The 19,361-nt window shown below is 43.9% G+C and overlaps 1 protein-coding gene across 1 annotated transcript; it reads left to right on the top strand.

Annotated features, from left to right (window-relative positions):
• Window positions 1–1,374: 1,374 nt before the first annotated feature.
• On the top strand, window positions 1,375–18,492 carry OPN5 (opsin 5). The gene is made up of 6 exons (XM_066639379.1): window positions 1,375–1,528; window positions 4,343–4,462; window positions 8,680–8,850; window positions 12,866–13,200; window positions 16,363–16,607; window positions 18,415–18,492. The coding sequence occupies exons 1-6, from the start codon at window positions 1,399–1,401 to the stop codon at window positions 18,479–18,481; spliced, it is 1,068 nt and encodes a 355-aa protein (XP_066495476.1). The 5' UTR covers window positions 1,375–1,398; the 3' UTR covers window positions 18,482–18,492.
• Window positions 18,493–19,361: the final 869 nt, after the last annotated feature.

Below are 19,361 nucleotides of genomic sequence, written 5' to 3'. Positions count from 1 at the left end.
GCAGAGAGCAGGAAATGGTTTGTGAGCATTAGCTACGAAATACTTCTCCCCTCATTTCTTCCCAGACATCTCTTCCCAGACACTTTGCCTTACTGCAGCTAAAAATATGTCTGTATGGAATAATCCCACATTCTTCCCCAGTTACCCTGGCACCATCCCTGCCCCTTCCTCTATTTTTTTCTCTCCAGTCTGTTTTAGATTGTGACTTGCTTCAAGCAAGGGCCTTTCCTGTTGTAAAGGGAGGAAGATCATAGCCAGCAGACAAAGCCTTCATGTCACCCTTTCTTTTTGGAAAGCAGCAGCAGATTTCTTTCTCCCATTTCTCTTCTGTTGGACTTGATATAATACATTGATTTGGAAAGCATAGTTCTAGAGTGCAGTTTATCATGGGGGTGTCCTATTTATGATCTTATTTTCTTGCTCACTTTCATCCCTTGCCTCCTATGGCAACCCTGTGGCGTGTGTGCCAGCTCACCGCTGGCGCACACTGTCACAAACATGCCATAAGGCATGTTTGCAGCCCTCGGTGCCGGTGGAGTACCATGCTAGCTCAGCACTGACCGGTGCTGGGCTAGCACCAGTGGAGCATCAGTGCTCTGCCGCTCGGTGGTATGTGGACAGCTGGGCAGCAGAGAGGTAGGTAGGGACATGGGGGGAGGCAGGGAGGAGGTGTTCTAGGGTAGGGAGGGAGCGGGTGGGTGGGAGGCGGGACTGGTGGAGCAAAGCTCCGCTGGATCCTGAGCCACATCAGGCTGCTGCCCTTCAGACATGGAGGTTCTTAATTTTACACCGACCCTTGGATCACCATAGGGTCTGTAGCCCCATTGTGTGACTCGCTTTACCCAGAGGAAGGGAAGGAAGTCCCCTTCTCCGGACGCTACCTGCTGAGTGCGCAGGATGCAGCGGCAGTCATTTTCAAAGCCACTGCAACCCTGCACACATGGCAGCTGAGGATTGGGCTGCCTGTCCCCTATCCTTGACTTTAGTTTGAATGTTTGCTAGCTTTTATCCAAAACAGTTGGCACAAGAAAAGTAATATGTTCATTTATTTTGCTTCTTTACTTCCCTGCAATAAGTATAGCAATCACGTTTGCTATGAAAATCATAAACATGCCATGTTGGAATGGCTGCATGCGTGCTGGAAAGGATTAGGAGTAGAATTGGTCTGTTAATCAGCTAAATTAAAAACAAACAAACAAACAAAAACAAGATCCTGTGAAAAGCATTCATGAAATAGGGGAGAGTTGATATTACCCAGAATCCTTATATGGATTTATAAGAATTCTTATATGGTTTTACCCTTGTATGGCAAGGTTTTAAATTTGGTAAACACTGCACCAAGCGTGATGAATAATTATACAGCTTTGCTTTTCAGATACTAAACTTTACATAACCAGAATGGAATCAAATAAAAATATTTCCTCCCAGGATGAATATCTCCTTCATCACCAACAAGATGATGACCCTTTTACATCAAAACTCTCAAAAGAAGCTGACATAGTAGCTGGAATTTATTTATTGTTAATTGGTAAGATTCATGAATTATTTCAGCGAGCATGCAGCGTTGGTCAGTCCCTGCTATCTGTCACAGGAGTGAGATGCATCTTGCGAATGTGTGCGACAGTGAAAATGAAGTGTATTGGGATAACAGTTGCTGTTAAGACTGCTTGGGCTCAGAGCAGGCTTCCTTCAGTCAGTGAACACTGATTCGAAGTTTATAAGGGAGGGAGGGAAATTGGGATTTTCTTTAAAAAGAAAGAAGTGTCTCAGGGCGAGGAGGAGAAAGTCACCGTGCCAAATACAAAGTATTCTGCTGTTGCTGTGTATTATGCTTCCCTCATCTCTCTGTTTCTCTCAGGCCCATTTTAAGCATGATGAACCACAAAAGAAAAAGGTACATTCCGTTTTTCAGGCATCTTGCTTAAACCAGGTCACCTTGCTTATGTGTGCATGATTAGTATACCATGTAGCCATGACTTGGACTGGGGCTGTAGTGATGTGTTCCCTTAATCTTGCATGAACAGCATCAGGGGACTCATTATATAGGAGATGCAAGCTGTGTGGAATCCTGTGTAGATCTGTTTTCTTACATGAGTTGTATCACTTCCTTGTGTACCATGTGTAGGACTGAATGCCTTCCTTCAGTCCTGATGCACTCTGAATCCAGAATGTGTGTTCCCACATGCACGCACATACATCCCTGCAGCAATGAATGGCACTCATAAGAGCCTAACCATATATTTAAAATGTAGTTTGGCCCCCAGTTAATTCCACTTTGAAGGATCTGAAGATACAAGGGGAGAAATCTGCTCTTGAACTTTGGGGCATCAGTTCCAGCCAGAAATTTGAACTTTCTCTTGACTGAATTAGTTTTGTTTCAAAGATGCATCACAAACAGCCATTTAATAAGTGAACACAGACCTACCTGCCTGGAAGTCACCCCTAGTTTTTAAACCTGACCCATTGTACATTAGAAACTGAAGAAGTCCTACTAGATAAATTTTCTGAGCCACTGCTATCATTGCCAGTTTTATGCAGTGCTGAAATGAATAACTTTTTTCGAACACCAACATCATTTTCTTTTTTTTCACTCTTTTGCCTAAAGAAATAAAGTCACAAACTGTGTTTCATGCATGAAATTGATAAAATTTTTGTTTAAATTACCTTCAGGCTATATGTATAAGGGGTATATGAAACATAAATTTTGTGTTTAGACTTGAACCCCATCCCCAAGATCTCTCATTATGTCTATGAAAGTATTCCAAAATATGGAATAAATCCATTATCCAAAACACTTCTGGTCCCAAGCACTTCTGATAAGGGATCCCCAACCTGTAAACGTTTGCTGTGTTTCCTTGCCTGTGCAGAGACGAGTCTTTAAGAACTCTTTTTTGTTAATGGGTAGAATAAATGTTCTAAATAGTAGTAATTAATAGCTATTATAAAGCACATATTTAATATTGCCAAAAAGGTATGTGTATACGGGGAAGCAGAAATTACCTATTGAGAAAAAAGAACTGGCTTATATTCTAATTCAGGACAGCTTGATACTACAGACTATTGCAGGAAAGCTTGTCTCTCCTCCCTCCCTGCCTACATGGGCTTTTTGGGCAGCCCAATCCTGAGCTGCCTGGCACAGGGTTGCAGTGGTGCCGAAAATGGCTGCCGCTGCATCCAGCACACCCCACGCAGCCTCCACTGTCTCCTTGGGAGAGGCAAGTAACCCCACAGTGGGGCTACTCAATTCTATGAAGACCTGAGGGTTGGCATAGAATTCAGAGCTTCTGTGTCAGGTGAACAGCCCAACACAGAGGCTCAGGATCTGGTGGAGCAAAGCTCCACTGGTCCCGTCTCCCTCCTGCTCAGCTCCCTCCCGTGGCATGCCTTCTCCCCACCCTCCCTCCGCCTCTTCCCGCACCGGAACGCCTCCTCCCCACCTCCCCCCATGACCCCACCTACCTCTCCACTGCCCAGCAGTCCACGTGACTGCCAAGCGGCAGATCTCTGGTGCTCCACCAGCGCTAGCCCCACCGGGCAGTGACAGTGCATGCTGGCGGTAAGCCAGCACACACTGGTTAGGACTGGGCCCTCAGTCTCCTGCATAGGAAGGGCCAGAGTTTCAAAAGGTCAGTGGGAATGACCTACGCAGAACAGCACAGTTGTTTGCTGTGGACAATTATTATCTGTACTACTTACAATATTTATATTTCACCTTTCAACAAAGCACATTCTCAAAGCAGTTTACATAGGAAAAGGAATGAGAAGTGACTCCTTATTCTAGAGGAGCACGCAATCTGAAAACCAATGCAAGAAGACCCCAGAAAACTGGGGGAGAAGTTGCCATGCTAACTAGCCACAACATTAAAGTGCATCTTTCCTGTCTCCCCAGGTGAGTAAAATTCTCCCCCTTTTCCCCCCTGGGACCTACTGTAGGGCAGAAAATATTTAGCTGCTTTCCTTGCAAAAGGTGTAAATGGGTGTCAGAATTGACCTTCTGAAAAGTTCTCCTTACCCCCTTTAGTGAAACACTTAACTCCACACACAAGGCTGTTGTTTGAAATAAATGACGCAATTGAGTCATTGGGTTCCCTTTCCTCTGCACATCAATGTGCAGGACACATTAGGACAATGTTAGCAAGCACCTCCTCCAGGAATATCATGAACATGTTGTTTGGCTGTTAACTGTTACTTTATTTAATTCTCTTGTGTCTTGACACACTGGATGGAAGGATGGTACAAGAATGGAGATCCTACCAAGGTTATTCAAACTTCAGGTAGAACCTCAGGGAGTTTCTTCTCAATATACACTGTGACACTATTTTTGTTTAATATTTTATTACAGGAATCTTGTCAACTTTAGGCAACGGATATGTTATTTATATGTCTCTACAACGAAAAAAGAAATTGAAGCCTGCTGAGATAATGACAGTCAATTTAGCAGTGTGTGACCTGGGGATTTCAGGTAATTTAACTACAGAGGTGTTGAAATTCAAACCCTTGGTTCCCCTTTGAAGCACCAGTAGACTCAAGAGTCAAATCCTGTGCTCGGCGGCACAGTTCTGTGCCACCAAGCACTGTTGCAAATGTGCCGTAAGGCACATTTGTGAGCCTCACCGCTGGGCTCCTGCCCGTGCTAGCTCCACGCTGGCAGGTGCTGGGCTAGCGCAGGGCAGCTGCCCAGCTTCCTCAGCTCGGCGGTCTCCTGGATGGCCGAGCCGCAGCACAGGGGGAGGCCAGTGGGGGCAGAGAGAGGGCGGGGAGGAGGCATGACAGGGAGGTGTGACGTGGGGATGGGGATGGGCTGGAGGTGTGCCTGGGGGAGGCAGGTCTACGGAGTTCTGCTCCGCAGGATCCAAGGCACTCGTGTAGGGCTGCACGCCCTACACAAGTGCCTTTACCTTACTGCCGACCTTTTGGTTTACCGTGCACCCTATATGAGTGCCTTTACCTTACCGCTGACCCACTGCGGGGCTGCTTACCTTACCTGGGAGAGCCTCCCACAGTAGCCCAGGGCTTGCAGGATCTGGCGGTAGCCCTTCTTGATGCCGCCGAGCCTCAGTGCCCCGGGCAGCTCAGGATTGGGCAGTTCAGGATGGGGTTGATGCTGTCACAAGAAGCAGCAGTCCTAATTGTCAATAGAATTCAAATAGAGTAACATGCTAATTAGTAATGTCTGTCCTCATGGTCAAGAGTCTTTTCTAATGTAATTCATTTAGCAAATATTCCTGGCAGCTTCAGTGTTGTTGCTTGCAGTTTTAGAACTTCGTACTGATCCTGGCTGGGGGATTAGTGGAGAATTGCCACTTGATTACTCATATCACTTTCTGTTCTCATGGATGATTTCATTAATAATTTCCTCAGGTTCTTTATTGTAGTGAAACAGCTGTTACCATAACTGTAGTAGGACACATGCATCCTGGAACAGGTATGTTAAGGGATCTTTTAACAGTTGCCTATGGTGCACTCACCTGGTATTGAAGAAAAAAAGGAGTCCGATCCAAAATGTAACACAATTACAGGAATACCTACTTTATTGAGAAGATTATTTAAAATAATAGAGGTTAAAAAAGTGTAAAGCAACACAGTCCTAATAGTACAAATGACTAGGGGAAACAGATACTGGACTGGTCATCCTGTTCCTCTGGCAAGTATAATTAGAGTAACTTGGTCAGTTAGGTTTCATGTTCCCATCACATATCCTACTGTCTGAGCCTCTGTTTTCCTAAGTACCAAGTTGGATCACACATGAGCAATCTTTCTTGGCTTCCCACTAGTCTTTCCGTACGTCAGTCTGTCTGCTTTGAGTATGTGTTCCTGATCTGTCTAAGTATGCATGTAAAAGTATCAGGACATCAGCATCACTACAGGCAGTGGCGTAGCTAGCGAGGGGCGGGGGGGGTGGTTTGCCCTAGGTTCACCTTGGTGGGGGTGACATCACAAATGACCAAAATCACTAAAGTCGCAGTGGATAGGAATAATACCATTATGCTATACACCATTGGATGCAGAATTTCCAGCAGAATGGAATGAAAAAACACCGGCATGAAGTATCTCCTTTCTATCAAAAGTTATTGCTAAAAAACTGAAAAACCACAAATGCTTGGAGCCCTATAGATAGAGAAACTGGGCCATATTGCATGTTTACTCATGAGTAGGCGATCCTGCCTTAGTACATCAGAAAGGGCAGGCTCAGAGGAATCTCTGAGAGGACATCAGAATGGTCCTGATCAAATGAACGCAGCCCCTAAAAAAACACCCAGGAAGGAAGTCCCTCCCTCCAATCTGCTAATGTATTGAGCCCTATAGAAAGCGAAACTAAGCCACATAGCTGTGTTTACTTGTGAGTAAACAAATGTGCGTTGGCTCATGGTAAAGTTGGGCAAAGGGGAATGCAAGGCTAGCAGCATGGTCCCAATCTGCTGAAAGTGGAACTAAAAAATGCTCCAGAAGGCAGCTTTCCTCCCCTCCCCCAATGAAAAGAATAAAACAGAGGCTTGGTCAATTTTCTCTCTTTTATACTTGTAAAAGAGTGGGTCTTGATAGTGATATGGTTTAAATATAAGAACTTACATTGAACTGGGCACTGGCGAAGGCTGAAAATCGCACTGACTTTTTGAGTGAATCTCCACTCACTGGGGAAGGGGTATTTTTGCAGGCAGGCTACAGTGTAAATTCACTTGGTGGAACAGGGCTGACTTCCCCTTATTTAATTTTCTGGCCATTATTATTATTATTATTCATTTAATGTCATAACGATTACTATCTCTCAGTCTCACCTACCTCACAGGGTTGTTGTGAGGACAAAATAAAGGGAGGATCCTTGCACACCACCCTAAACTCCTTAGAGCAGTGGTTCTCTAACTGGTGGGTCACGACCCACCAGTTTGTGTAAATGTTCCCCTGTCCCTTTAAGGGGTGGGGGAGGGGGAGAGATAGATAAGCAATCCCCAGGATCATGTCAGTGAGGGGGGGTGTTTTTCACTTACATTATGAAGGTAGGGCTGCAGAAGTTGCGGGAAGCCCTGCGCAGCCCTCTGCAGAGCTCCCCAAGTCTTGAAACATGCAGAAAAAGTAGGCGCAAAGCACTTCCATTTTGCAGGAGGTGCTTTGCGCCTGCTATTAACAAATGTTCCAAGCCTCAGGAGGCACTGCAGAGGGCTGTACAGGGCTTCCCGCACCTTCTGCAGCTCAACCTTCTTAACGTAAGTGAAAAACACCCCCCTGTCCCCCATACAGACATGATCCTGGCAAACATGTCGCTGCCCTAGCTCCTCCCCCACAAAGAGTTACTTGAGAAACACTGCCTTAGAGGAAGGGTGGTATAAAAATGTGAATTAATTAATGGGGGTGACTATAATGTATGGGCCCTGGGTGACAAATGACCTAGCTACGCCACTGGCTACAGGCGCCCCCAATTTTATTGCAAGGAATGTTGGTTATATGTAGAAATGTGTCAATTTTGTTTATGGAAACATGGCCAGAAGCAGCAACTCCAGAACCTCTGACTTATAAGACTGCAGCTGATATCAGCTCCTTCAAAATTGATATGGCCCTTGCACGAATACCTGGTTGCCTCCAATTTGTTTGTATTCCTCATCATCACCTTCCATATCAATCTATGAAAAAGGGTGGCCATTTTCTAACATGTTGGCATCCTTCAGTCTCGGAAGACTATGATATCGCGCTCTGAATGGTGCTTCTGGAACAGAGTGTCCTCTCCAGTGCGCGAAGCCTGGGTAAAGTAGATATGGAGGATAGGCTGTTACCCATGCAGCAAATCCCCCCTCTCCACGTCGCTGAAATAGTCCAATGGAAAGACAGAGGCCAATATGGTTGGTTCCAGCGGCGTCGCAGGAGTTGCCAGAACATGACTGTGTTCAGCCATGAACTGCCTCAGGGACTCCAGTCAGACTATGGGGTATAAAAACTGGCAACTTAGATTTTTTGAATGTAGTATGCTTTTATTATTGTAAAAAAAAACAACCTTTTTTTTTGGTTCCATAACTTTTGTTCCATAACTTTGTTTTTTTTGTTCCATAAAAAATTTTGTTTATGGAAAAACAAAACTTAAAAAAAACTTTGTTTTTTTTGTTCCATAACTTTGTTCCATAACTTTTGTTCCATAACTTTGTTCCAACTTTGTTTTTTTGTCCAAAAACAATTTTGTTTATGAAAACATGGCCAGAAGCAGCAACTCCAGACCCTCTGACTTATAAGCCTGCAGCTGATATCAGCTCCTTCAAAATTCCATGCCTTGCACGAATACCTGGTTGCCTCCAATTTGTTTGTGTTCCTCATCATCACCTTCCATATCAATCTATGAAAAAGGGTGGCCATTTTCTAACATAGCAGTCAGACTATGGGGTATAAAAACTGGCAACTTAGATTTTTTGAACGTAGTATGCTTTTCTTATTTAAAAAAAAAAATTTGTTACCACTAATTTCCCCAAATTACATCATCAAGGTTTCAAAAGGCTTTTACTGAATTTCAGACTTGTCAAGCTTATCTTACATAAAAGATATTATGTTCAACAGCTACGGCCTTCCTTACATAATTTCCACATACAATTCAATTATTTTGCACACTGCATGAAGGAGTGTATTTCATGATTTAAAGAAATATTGCTGTGAAAGTAGCTGTGCTTCAAAGAACTTGCTTTCCTGTGTTTTAATTCATAGTGGTTGGAAAGCCCTTCAGTATAATAGCTGCCTTCTCTCACCGATGGATTTTTGGCTGGAGTGTCTGCCGTTGGTATGGATGGGCTGGTTTCTTTTTTGGGATTGCAAGTCTTATTACAATGACAGCAGTCAGTCTGGATCGATATTTCAAAATCTGCCATTTATCTTATGGTAAGCTAAACACGGCAGAGGAGTGATACTGCTCTTTTATTCCTTTTTTCCTTAGCTAAAGGCTAGTCAGTTTCTATTCTCATAAAAATCAGTAGCAGATTTCATTCAAGAACTATAGGGCCCTTTTCTCTTGAATTAAGAAGAAAATCTCTATGCCTGTTAGGCTAACCTAGGAAACATTTGGTAGTCCAAATCTATTTTGAGTATTTAGATATTTGAATACACAACTCATCCTATCCAGCACTGTTGTAGCAGGACCAATGAGTTCTGCAGTTGTGGGAGTAAAGGAACATTTGTTTGCTTACCTCAGGGCTGCATTGTGGCTACATCAGCACTGGAAAGTTGGATAGGATAGAAATCTGAATAACTAGAATTTTGGGTAATTATGGGCTCAATAAGGGATACAGTTACATGGAAAAATGAGATGAAAAGAAGTAGAGGAACAAGATTTCATTTCTTAGCATCCAGTATTTTTTATTTATTTTTCACATTTTCAAACCACCTTTAAAAACTCCTCACAACAATCCTGTAATGTTGGTGAGGCTGAGACAGAGTGACTAGCCCCAGGTCAACCAGGACACTTCCTGGCTGACCAGGGATTTGAACCTGGATCCTCCAAGTCAAAGCCCAACTCCTGAACCACTACACAGTCCTTGCATGAGAGGAAATCAAAAATGCATAATGCTGTATAATAAATTGCACAGTGTTTTAAAAGCTTTTTTTTTTTTTAAACTAGCATTATAGATACAGGAAGCACTCCTTCCTTTTCCTCTCAATTGTGACCATCTTTCCAGCATATTAGAGTTTTAGCCCCTCTATCTTCATTGCTTTGTGCAAATGCTAACTCTTTTTTGCCTCCATCTCCTCCTGTTCGTTTACAACTGAAATCAAAGAAGTACATTAAAATGACTTACAGTTATGAACATTCCGCAATAGCTACCAAGCATGTCACATAAAGCTCAGTAGCTTTAATTGTCCACTAAAAACCTTACCTGAAAAGGTGAAAAAGCTGTGACCTTTCCTCCAACCCCTCAGGACACAGAGACTAGCAGTGCACTACTGAGCATATTGTCAGAGCACCTTTTACAACTAGCACTGACTGTTTACAGCAATCAGCAACCACTGGAAGATGCACTAGAACAGGGATGTCAAACCCATTTCACACAGCAGGCCAAAATAGCATTCATTATGCATTCTGAGGGCTGGAAGTAATGTCATTAAACAAGTCATGACTGGAAATAAGCACTTTTTCTCACTTAGGAACTCATCGACTGTAAATGACAGAAGAGAAAATAAACAAATCTTGACCATATTTTCAAGATATGAATTATCATGCAGGCTGCCCTGTCAGCAGTGACACTTCAGCACAACTCAGCAGCTAAAAGCAACTGATGGTGGTGCTGGGAGAGCCTAAGGGCCAAATAAAGAGCTTCAGTGGGTTGTATCCAGCCCTAGGCATTATGTTTGACATCCCTGCACTAGAACATCAGCTGGCCCTGAATGGCTGTGAGTCATTTAAAGGCAGTGGCATCACTAGGAGGGTCAGGTGGTGCAGACCGCACTGGGTGACATGCAAGGGGGGTGATGCACACACGCTAAAATTGCAGTAGTTGGGAATAATACCATCATGTTATACACCGTTGGATGCAGAATTTACAGCTGAATGCAATAAAAAGTGAAATATCTCCTTTCTGTCCAAAGTTATTGCCAAACAATGCAAAACAAAAAATGCAAGGATCCCTATGGAAGGCGAAACTGAGCCATAGCGTGCATTTACTCGCGAATAGGCTAACTTGCCTTAGTCCATTGGAAAGGGCAGGCTGAGAAAAATCCAATGACACCAGGATGGTCCTGATCCAAAAACACCTGAGAAGGAGGTCCCTTCCTCCAAGCTGGTGAATGTATGGAAAGCAAAACCAAGACACATGGTTGCATTTACTCATGAGTAAGCAAGTGTGCCTTGGCTCCTGGGCAGGTCAGGCAAAGGGGAATGTGAGGCCACAGAATGGTCCTGATCTGATGAAACTGGAGCTCAACAAATGTTCCAGAAGTCAGGACCCCCCCCCCCCAAAAGAATGAAACAGAAGCTTGACAGGGCAAGGTGAATTTTTTTCTGTTTTAGACTTGTAAAGGCAGGTGGGTCCTGATAGTGTTATGTTTGAAATATAACAACTTAAACTGAACTGGGTATTGGGTAGGGTAGAAAAATTTATTTCAGTTTTCTTCCTTTTTGGGGGGGTTGTTATTGCAGGCAGGCTACAGAGAAAATTCAATTGGTGGGCTGGCTTCCCCTTATTTAATTATTTGCTTTACGTTTAATTTATAATTATTTATTTTAATTTGCTTTATGATGTGACTTCTGGCCATAACATCACTTCTGGTGGGTCCTGGACAGATTGTCATTCTAAAAAGTGGGTCCTGGTGCTAAAAGTTTGAGAACTGCTGCAACAAGGAGCACCCTGAAGAGGGTGACACCACTAGTGCCCAAAATCACTAAAATCAGTTTGTAAGAATACCATTATATTATATATCAGAGGTGTCTAAACTTTTTGGCAAGAGGGTCACATCATCACTCTGACACTGTGTTGGGGGCCAGGAAAGAAAATAATTAATTTACATTTCAAATTTGAATAAATTTACATAAATGAATATATTAGAGACTGAACTTATATGAATGAATGAAGGTCTTTAAATAACTCAAGGCCTATAAAAGGCCTTGCACAAAGCAAGGCCAGCCTTTCCTTTGCTGCCACTGCTGCATCACAGACATGAAACAGCAAGCAGTGGAGGGAGCCCTCGTCCCACAGCTCACACAATAGGTTGAACAATTGGCCATCATGCTGAGAGCAGTTGCGTTGGGCCAACACGGGCTCCAGCAAGTCTCCAGAGGACCAAAGGCTCATTGGAGACTGGGGTCTCCCTGTGGGCCTGACTGGGAGTCCTTGAGGGCCGCATGTGGCCCCAGGGCCGGGGTTTGGGCACCCCTGTTTTATATCAATCAATGTGCAATTTCATGCAGAATGCAATGAAATAAACCGCATTGAAATATCTTTATTCTATCAAAAGTTACAGCCAAAAAACCAGTGGGGGCAGGGTGATGGTAGATCACCACGCCCACCACCAGGGGTGCTGCCCCACCCACTGCATGAGGTGACGCGCTGGCTTCTCGCATCAGGTTATGTGAACCCTAGTGACGCCATTGTTTAAAAGTCATTTCATCCAGCTTGCAGGATTAGTGGTTCAGTGGCATTCTCAGAGGAGAGGCAAAGAGCTAAGTTTTGAAAGACACTTTGATGTGACCTTGTAAACTGCCTCTTCCCCTCACTGTTCCCCTCACTCCAAGAGGCAAGAGCAACAGGGAGACATCTCCTCTGCTTTGCTCTCACAGCCTGGAATGGCTTTGAAGGCAAGGGGGAGGGGCAGCTTACAGGGTGCATTGAAGCACCTTGTAAAACTTTGCCCCCTCCCCGGGAATGCCTCTTTGGTGGCGAAAAGAATGGTTAAGTGGTACCATAGAATCATAGCAAAGCATGGCATGGAAGGCCAGAAATAGGTGGAGAAAGCCTCATTGTGTGGTTTTCCCCATGGAATCAGCACCATGACAAGATGACTCATGGTGGAACTTGAAGTTTATCTGGTTTAATAGCCTGATCAGGGCTGTTGGAAGCACATTGCAACATGCAATTATGTAGGATCATCTCAACTTTGGGACTATCAGTACTTTAAAACAGAGAGGCAGATCAAATATGGTGGAATATTAGATTCCCACATGGAAATGGGAGGATTTATGCCTAGCATCTTCTTGAAGGGAGTCCCAAACCTCCTTAAATTGTTTATCTATTAGTAGGGGCCCACTTCTGGGGTTTTTTAGAAGTGGGCCCTGCCCATTTCCTGTGGTATAGTTAAGCAGCTCTCACGCCACTACGAGAACACCTAAAGGGTACCTGTGAGGGCAGATCAGGTTTTGCGGTGGTGTCTTTCACTAAACATTTGCCTATTACTGATTCTGTCCTAGGTACCTGGCTGAAGAGACACCATGCTTTTATCTGCTTAGGAATAATCTGGTCCTATGCTACGTTTTGGGCAACGATACCATTTGCTGGTTTGGGGAACTATGCCCCTGAGCCGTTTGGAACCTCCTGTACACTGGACTGGTGGCTGGCTCAAGGTTCTGTGGCTGGACAGGCTTTTATTCTCAATATTCTTTTTTTTTGTCTCCTGCTCCCAACAGCAGTGATAATGTTTTCCTATGTTAAAATAATAGCAAAGGTCAAGTCATCTACCAAAGAAGTCGCTCATTATGATACCAGGATTCAAAACACCCATGTTCTGGAAATGAAGTTGACAAAGGTAGGTATGAGGCACCCAAAGGATTTTGCAAGGGATTAGTGAAAGATAATAATAATAATAATAATAATAATAATAATAATAATAATAATAATATACAGTATTTATATACCGCCTTTCTTGGTCTTTATTCAAGACTTTATTCAAGGCGGTTTACATAGGCAGGCTTATTAAATCCACGCAGGGATTTTTACAAATTGAAAGAAGGTTCTCTCTTTCAAGAACCACCACATTCAAGGTGTTACACTCCGATCTGGTTTAACATTCTGGCCTCCATCCTCCCACGCTCCGAGCAGGTGGAACAGCTCAGCTGCAGCTTGCCAGCTGCTTCAAGGTCGCACGGTGCCGGTGGCCTCGAACTGGCGACCTTGTGGATGTTAATCTTCAGGCAAATGGAGGCTCTACCCTCTAGACCAGACCTCCTGCTGGGGAGAGCTCAGTGCAGCATTTTGGAAGGAAGCAGTACCTGGAACACAAAGCTAAGTAAAAAGAAAATCTGGGCAATAGACAAGGAAAATACAATGAGCAGACATCAAAGACTTTGCACCTACACCTCAGAATGGGTGAAATATTATGGGTACAGTTCATATAGGATTGCCCAGTATACACATTGTATGAATGCTACTAAATGCTGCTAAAGCAGCATTTCTTAAACTGTGAATCAAACTCACTAGGTGAGTTATGAGCCAATTTCAGATGGGTCACACAGCACCTAGCTCAGCTGCCATTGAAAATACAGAGCAGAAAATATAGGATGCAGAGATGCTGGGCAGGGCAGGCTCCTGGTGGGAAAGAGACATGGTGCTTTGCCTGAATAGGTGGGAAGATGAGATGCTGGAAATGGGAGGAGGGTTGTGTAGTTGGAGAAGGTTGTGTGGTTGGACAAGTCTGTGTTCTGCTTTGACTTCTAAGCTGGAATGTTTGAATTCCAAGCTATGCAAAATAACAGCAGGAGCGTGCTGTGTAATGGGAACTTTGGCTGATCACGGCTTAGGTTTGAAGCCTAAACTGATGATGTCACTTCTGGCCATGGCATCACTTCCAGGTTAATGACATCACTTCTGGTGGGTCCTGACAGATTGTCATTCTACAAAGGGGGTCCTGGTGCTAAAATGTTTGAGAACCACTGAGTTAAGGGACACAGCTTAAGGGACACAGTAGCAGAAAGCTCTGAAACAAAGAGTTAATAATGCCCTTCCCCTTTCTTAACAGAGTGGACTACCTATATCTAAGGAATGAGTGGTATGACCACAATGTTGCCTGATGCTTTCTCAGGTCTGCCATCACTGTGCTATAACAAACAAAATCCTTACCATGCTCCTGTGAAACCTGGAAGTGTGGAAGCCTTGTGCTGTATATGAAACTGGAAGTCCCATACTTCCAGGTTTCATGGCAAAATGAGGTGTTTCTCACTTGACTGAACAGGAAGCAAATCAGTGTGGCTTGTATTGGCGGCAGGTGGGACAAGGTGACAGCTGATTGGTAGTGAAAGGCACCCTGAATCCACCACCCCTTCAGACCCTGCACAAACCCATGTCAGGGGGCTGCACAGATGGGCTGTCACTGACCTAAGGTGAGAGCTAAGGAAGCAAAGCCTAACTTACTCATGTGGTTCACACTATTAAACAGCTTTATAAGCTGGTCCTGCTTCTCCCTGTCTCCCTAAAGATGTGTCAAGGAGACCCAACAATAGAACTATTTACTTATTGTGGTGTACAGAATGTCTATCTGGGTACATTTGACTGTGAATGGCTGTATTTGGGTTCAGTTTTACAGATCAATGAGCCATGTTCACTGTTCATCTGTTGTACCAGCATTGAATGAAATGTATGACTACTTGTACCTACATTAATGTGTGAAGGCCCCCCCCCCCAGATTATCAATCAATGAGACTATCAAGTCTCTTTGAAACAATTCAATGACAGGAAGCAAATCAATAAGTCTTACCTAGCTCTTATCAGTAAGACTGGTAAGTCTTCTGTCCCTGGTCATTTTAGCTGAGATGTGCTTCCAGTTGAAAGTAAGGGCACGAGTGGTGTGGGGGTCAACTAGATCAGGCACTGGTTATGCCCATCGAAGAACCCATCAAGCCAGGCTCAAACCCCACAGGTAATGCCTGATACCTAGAGGTGTTTGTTTCTGGTGAGTAAGATAGGATTACAGCCTAAGATTTACTGAACTCTGACTTACTCACTTCTGAGTAAGCTAAATAACACAATTTTCAGACACCTCTACCGATGCCACAGCAGGCCTGGCACTGGATGTGCATCACTGGCAGGGTGGTCAGAGAATCGGTTCCAAAACATGCCATAGTTTCTGAACCACTCCACACTGGTTACTCCTAAGATTCAACTGAATTTTAGAGCTGGAGCTGCATACCTGGAAAATACATACTGGACCACAGTGACCACAAATAAGTAACTGTTCTGGGGGCAGCATGCTTGCCAAAAACTGCCAAACACATTGTAACAAGTTAACAAACCAACGTGGGTGAATCAACCCAATTGGATTAATTCCCATATTCAGCCTAACTTTCCTTTTGGTAGTCCAGTCAGGCAACTTGTGCTTAGTAATATTAATGTTTCTGCACACTTCCAGTCCACCGTGCCAATGCAGCAGACCTGGCTGGATTGCTTCAAAGCCTTATGTAATTCCTGTTGGCTATGAGCTGTCAGTAACCCTGGTATGCCTTGTACACTAAACCTAATCTCATTGCTCCCTCAAACTTGGAATGAGTGGGAGCCAAATTTCCTGTATGACGAAGCCCTCTATATTTAGTACCAATTGCATAACCATCCAGAAGCAACTGTGTCATCCTGTAGATTTAACAGGCCTCTGGCTCCATTCCCCTATACATCAAGGAATGGTCCAGTGCTTGTGCTGTGCACAATTCAGTGTTTGTCTGTCCCTCCCCCCCTTACTCAACAAACAGTCCTTTATCCCTTTGATCTGTTTTAGCTTCCTGTAGGCAAGTGGAGACATCTGTCCCTGTGACTCCCTAGAGCCCAGCTTCCTAGAGCTCCACCTTGACTCCCTACACTACAACTTCATAGTGGTCAAAACCTCTGATAATGCAGCACATACTGTACGAGTTATGTATGTAATATGAAATATTGGTAATAAGGTTCTCCTCCCACTTTTTAACTAAATATTTCTTCTCACCAGGTGGCGATGTTGATCTGTGCAGGATTTCTTTTTGCCTGGATCCCATATGCCGTGGTGTCCGTGTGGTCAGCATTTGGAAGACCAGATTCCGTTCCCATCAAAGTTTCGGTGATACCAACTTTACTAGCAAAATCAGCAGCTATGTACAATCCTGTTATTTATCAAGTCATTGACTGCAAATCCTCCTGCTGCCGACAAGGTGATCTGAAGCCACTGCAGAAGAGGAAGACCTCAAAGAAATCCAGGTTTGTTCTCAAGAGAGCACAGTTTGTGCTATTTGTGTTTTTGCCTATCATATAGACAAAAGGGGCCTCTTGTACTAAACTCTACCTCTGGGCCAATTCGGAAGATACTGATCCACTGCCCCCCCCCCCATTTTGGGGGCAGGTGCATTTGAGTGGGAATGTGTGCCCCACATGTTTCATGGAATAGAGTGGTTTAAATTTTATGTTTGTTTTTTGCTTAAGCACATGGGGGGGGAGTCATCTGAGCCCTTCCACACACTGCTTCCCTGCTTCCACACTGAGCCCTTCCCTGAGTCATCCCTTCCACACACTGCTAATACTACTTTAAATGTAGTGTTAGCAACAAATAGTTCAGATAAACTGCTCCCCCCACCATAATTAACATTCCAGGAAATAGGCAGAGCATGCATGCCCCTCAAATACACAAAAACCGGACAAAGGGCAAAGTGAAGATACATTGAAATACGTATGATGCTAAAACCATCATCACGACATGAGCTCTCAGGGCCAAACTAGGTAGGGGGCACCTCCAATCATGCAGAAAGCAGGGATGGTTTTAACAGTAAAAGAGGCACGTGGGTGAGGACTGTGGACTTCTCCCCCAAAGATAAATCTCCCTTCCAAATGCTTCCCCCCCCTCCTACATTTCTGGTAGCAAAGTGTGGCTGGGAAGAATAAGCTGTGGGTGCAGGACAAATTTGGTGCTCCTAATCTGTAACCATCTTTTCCTTTTAAAATCACATACATTTCCCCTCTCCCATTCTGAGTGATTGGGGACTTTTGTGTTTACACAGATGCAGAATTGCCAGTGTCTAATTTTCTCAACGTAAAAATGCATGCACAGCAGTACTTACAGAAGAAGTGTCTTCACAAGAGCTCTCATAAGAACATATCTTTTCACAAATATTCAGATATAGGTGGCTCAAAAGGGTGAATCTGGGCATTGGCTTACAGATGCATGTTCATCAGCTGTATTCAATGTGCCTCTGATTATTGAGATAATTCACTGGGGGGGAGGGGTTCCTGGAAATGAACAATGTCATCATGTAAATTGGCTCAAAAATTTCTAAAGCTGTACAGAGATTTTGAAGACTGATATGGTAGAAATGAATGTGAGCATAATATGCTTGGTACAAATTACATAACAATTCAGGGCTGGACTGCCCATGAAGTTACCTGAAATAGTTGCACAAAATGATTGAGTATGAGGGGCAACAAACAGATGAGATCCCAGCCTGCCTGTCCACTGCCTTCTCCAGCCTGCTAATAAGCTGGGCACTCTGATCCTCTTACAATTTGCTCAAAGCAAGTTGGAAGAGGATTGCAACAGTTCTTTTTTCCCCCTCTAGCACTGCTGGAGGGAGAAAGGAGGTGGGGAAAAAAATGCTGCTATGGCTCCAAACCTTCTCTCCAACCTGTTATGAAGCACCAAGTGGGCAGGGAAAAATACAGTAATTTAGAGCCTTCTCTCTTTTCAGCACACAATCTGTGCTGCATCCATGCTAATACTGTTTTCCCAGCATACACCACTTTTTCACCAGAAACAGAAGTGCCACAGAGGGAGGCTACACACTGCAGTTCCAGGAAATAGGGCACCTCTCTCAAAAGAGGGCACCTCTGCCCATTCATGGGGGCAATGCTTGCCCTCTTTGCTTGCTTACCCTCACCCCTTCCATGGTGCAGGCTGGCAGGTACACGACAAAACTGTTGTGGGGGGGGCTCAGGCAGCTGGGAGGCATGGATCACCCCATGTCATTATTCTAGAATAATTGTTTCATATAATGTGGTTCTTTATTCCTTCTCACAGGCTTTACACATTATCTACCGATAACAAGTCTGAAGTTATGAATGAAACACAACTGGACAGTGTATGAAACACATTCAAGAGTAAATTAACCAACCAGTGATCCAGTTCTTCCCTCCTGCTTTTTGCAAATCAGTTTAAAATTCTGGCAGTGTCATTTCTACTGTTTTTTTGTTTGGACAATGTGATGCATACATTACATTTTGCCTATGCTAAATGGAGAGATGAACACAAAAACAGCCATTTTATATAAATTTCAATTATGTAAATACGCACTCTAGTTGTCATGCTGTTTCTAAATAATGTCATGGAAGTATATAAATATTGTATGTGGTAAACAGGTGCTTTGTTGAATGCATTTATCACTGTTAATTTGAACAGCCCTCCTGTCATTCATTAATATATCATCTGCCAATTCTGTAGCAGCCAGATGGCACACCAACAACAGTCTTCCTGAACTGAAGCCACAGTAGAAGCAAACTATTTGACCGCTTATGCTAGGAGTCAACAGCTGATTGGAAACGAATCATTAGAATGGAAAAAGTGTGGAATTTATCCAAATGTCTTCAGGACACAAGTTATAGCAATAAATATATTCTAATGTGTCAAGAGAGCAGTGTAGCAAGTAGGAGCAGTGATCGGAAATGCTTTCTTTTCCAAATTCAGAACATTTCTACTTTAAGTAGTTTGTAAAGCAAGTACTTTCACCCAGATCCAGTAGAGAGTTCCCCTCGTGCTCAAAATGTTGCAGATGCGCATTGTGATGCTTCATCAGTCGCCGCTGAATGTGGTGGGTGTGGCTTCGTATTATGCAGAAGAGGTGCCGTGTCCTCACCTGGAGCTGCTAGTTCTCTGTAACAAAGAAGCCCAGGTCCAGCATCATGCATCCATTCTTTGTGAGCTCAAGGTTAAAACCTTGTCCTATTTTAAAGCTGGAGCCATAAGAACAT

This window comes from Tiliqua scincoides, chromosome 1, assembly GCF_035046505.1.
Source record: "Tiliqua scincoides isolate rTilSci1 chromosome 1, rTilSci1.hap2, whole genome shotgun sequence".
NCBI lineage: Eukaryota > Metazoa > Chordata > Lepidosauria > Squamata > Scincidae > Tiliqua > Tiliqua scincoides.
This window is presented reverse-complemented; position numbering and strand designations above follow the sequence as displayed.

Excerpts from the sequence above, each read along its gene's own strand:
- OPN5 (XM_066639379.1), top strand. The coding sequence starts at position 1,399 with ATGGAATCAAATAAAAATATTTCCTCCCAGGATGAATATCTCCTTCAT. Across the intron at positions 4,463-8,679 it reads GTGTGACCTGGGGATTTCAG|TGGTTGGAAAGCCCTTCAGT; the intron begins GTAATTTAACTA and ends TTTAATTCATAG. Across the intron at positions 13,201-16,362 it reads TGGAAATGAAGTTGACAAAG|GTGGCGATGTTGATCTGTGC; the intron begins GTAGGTATGAGG and ends TCTTCTCACCAG.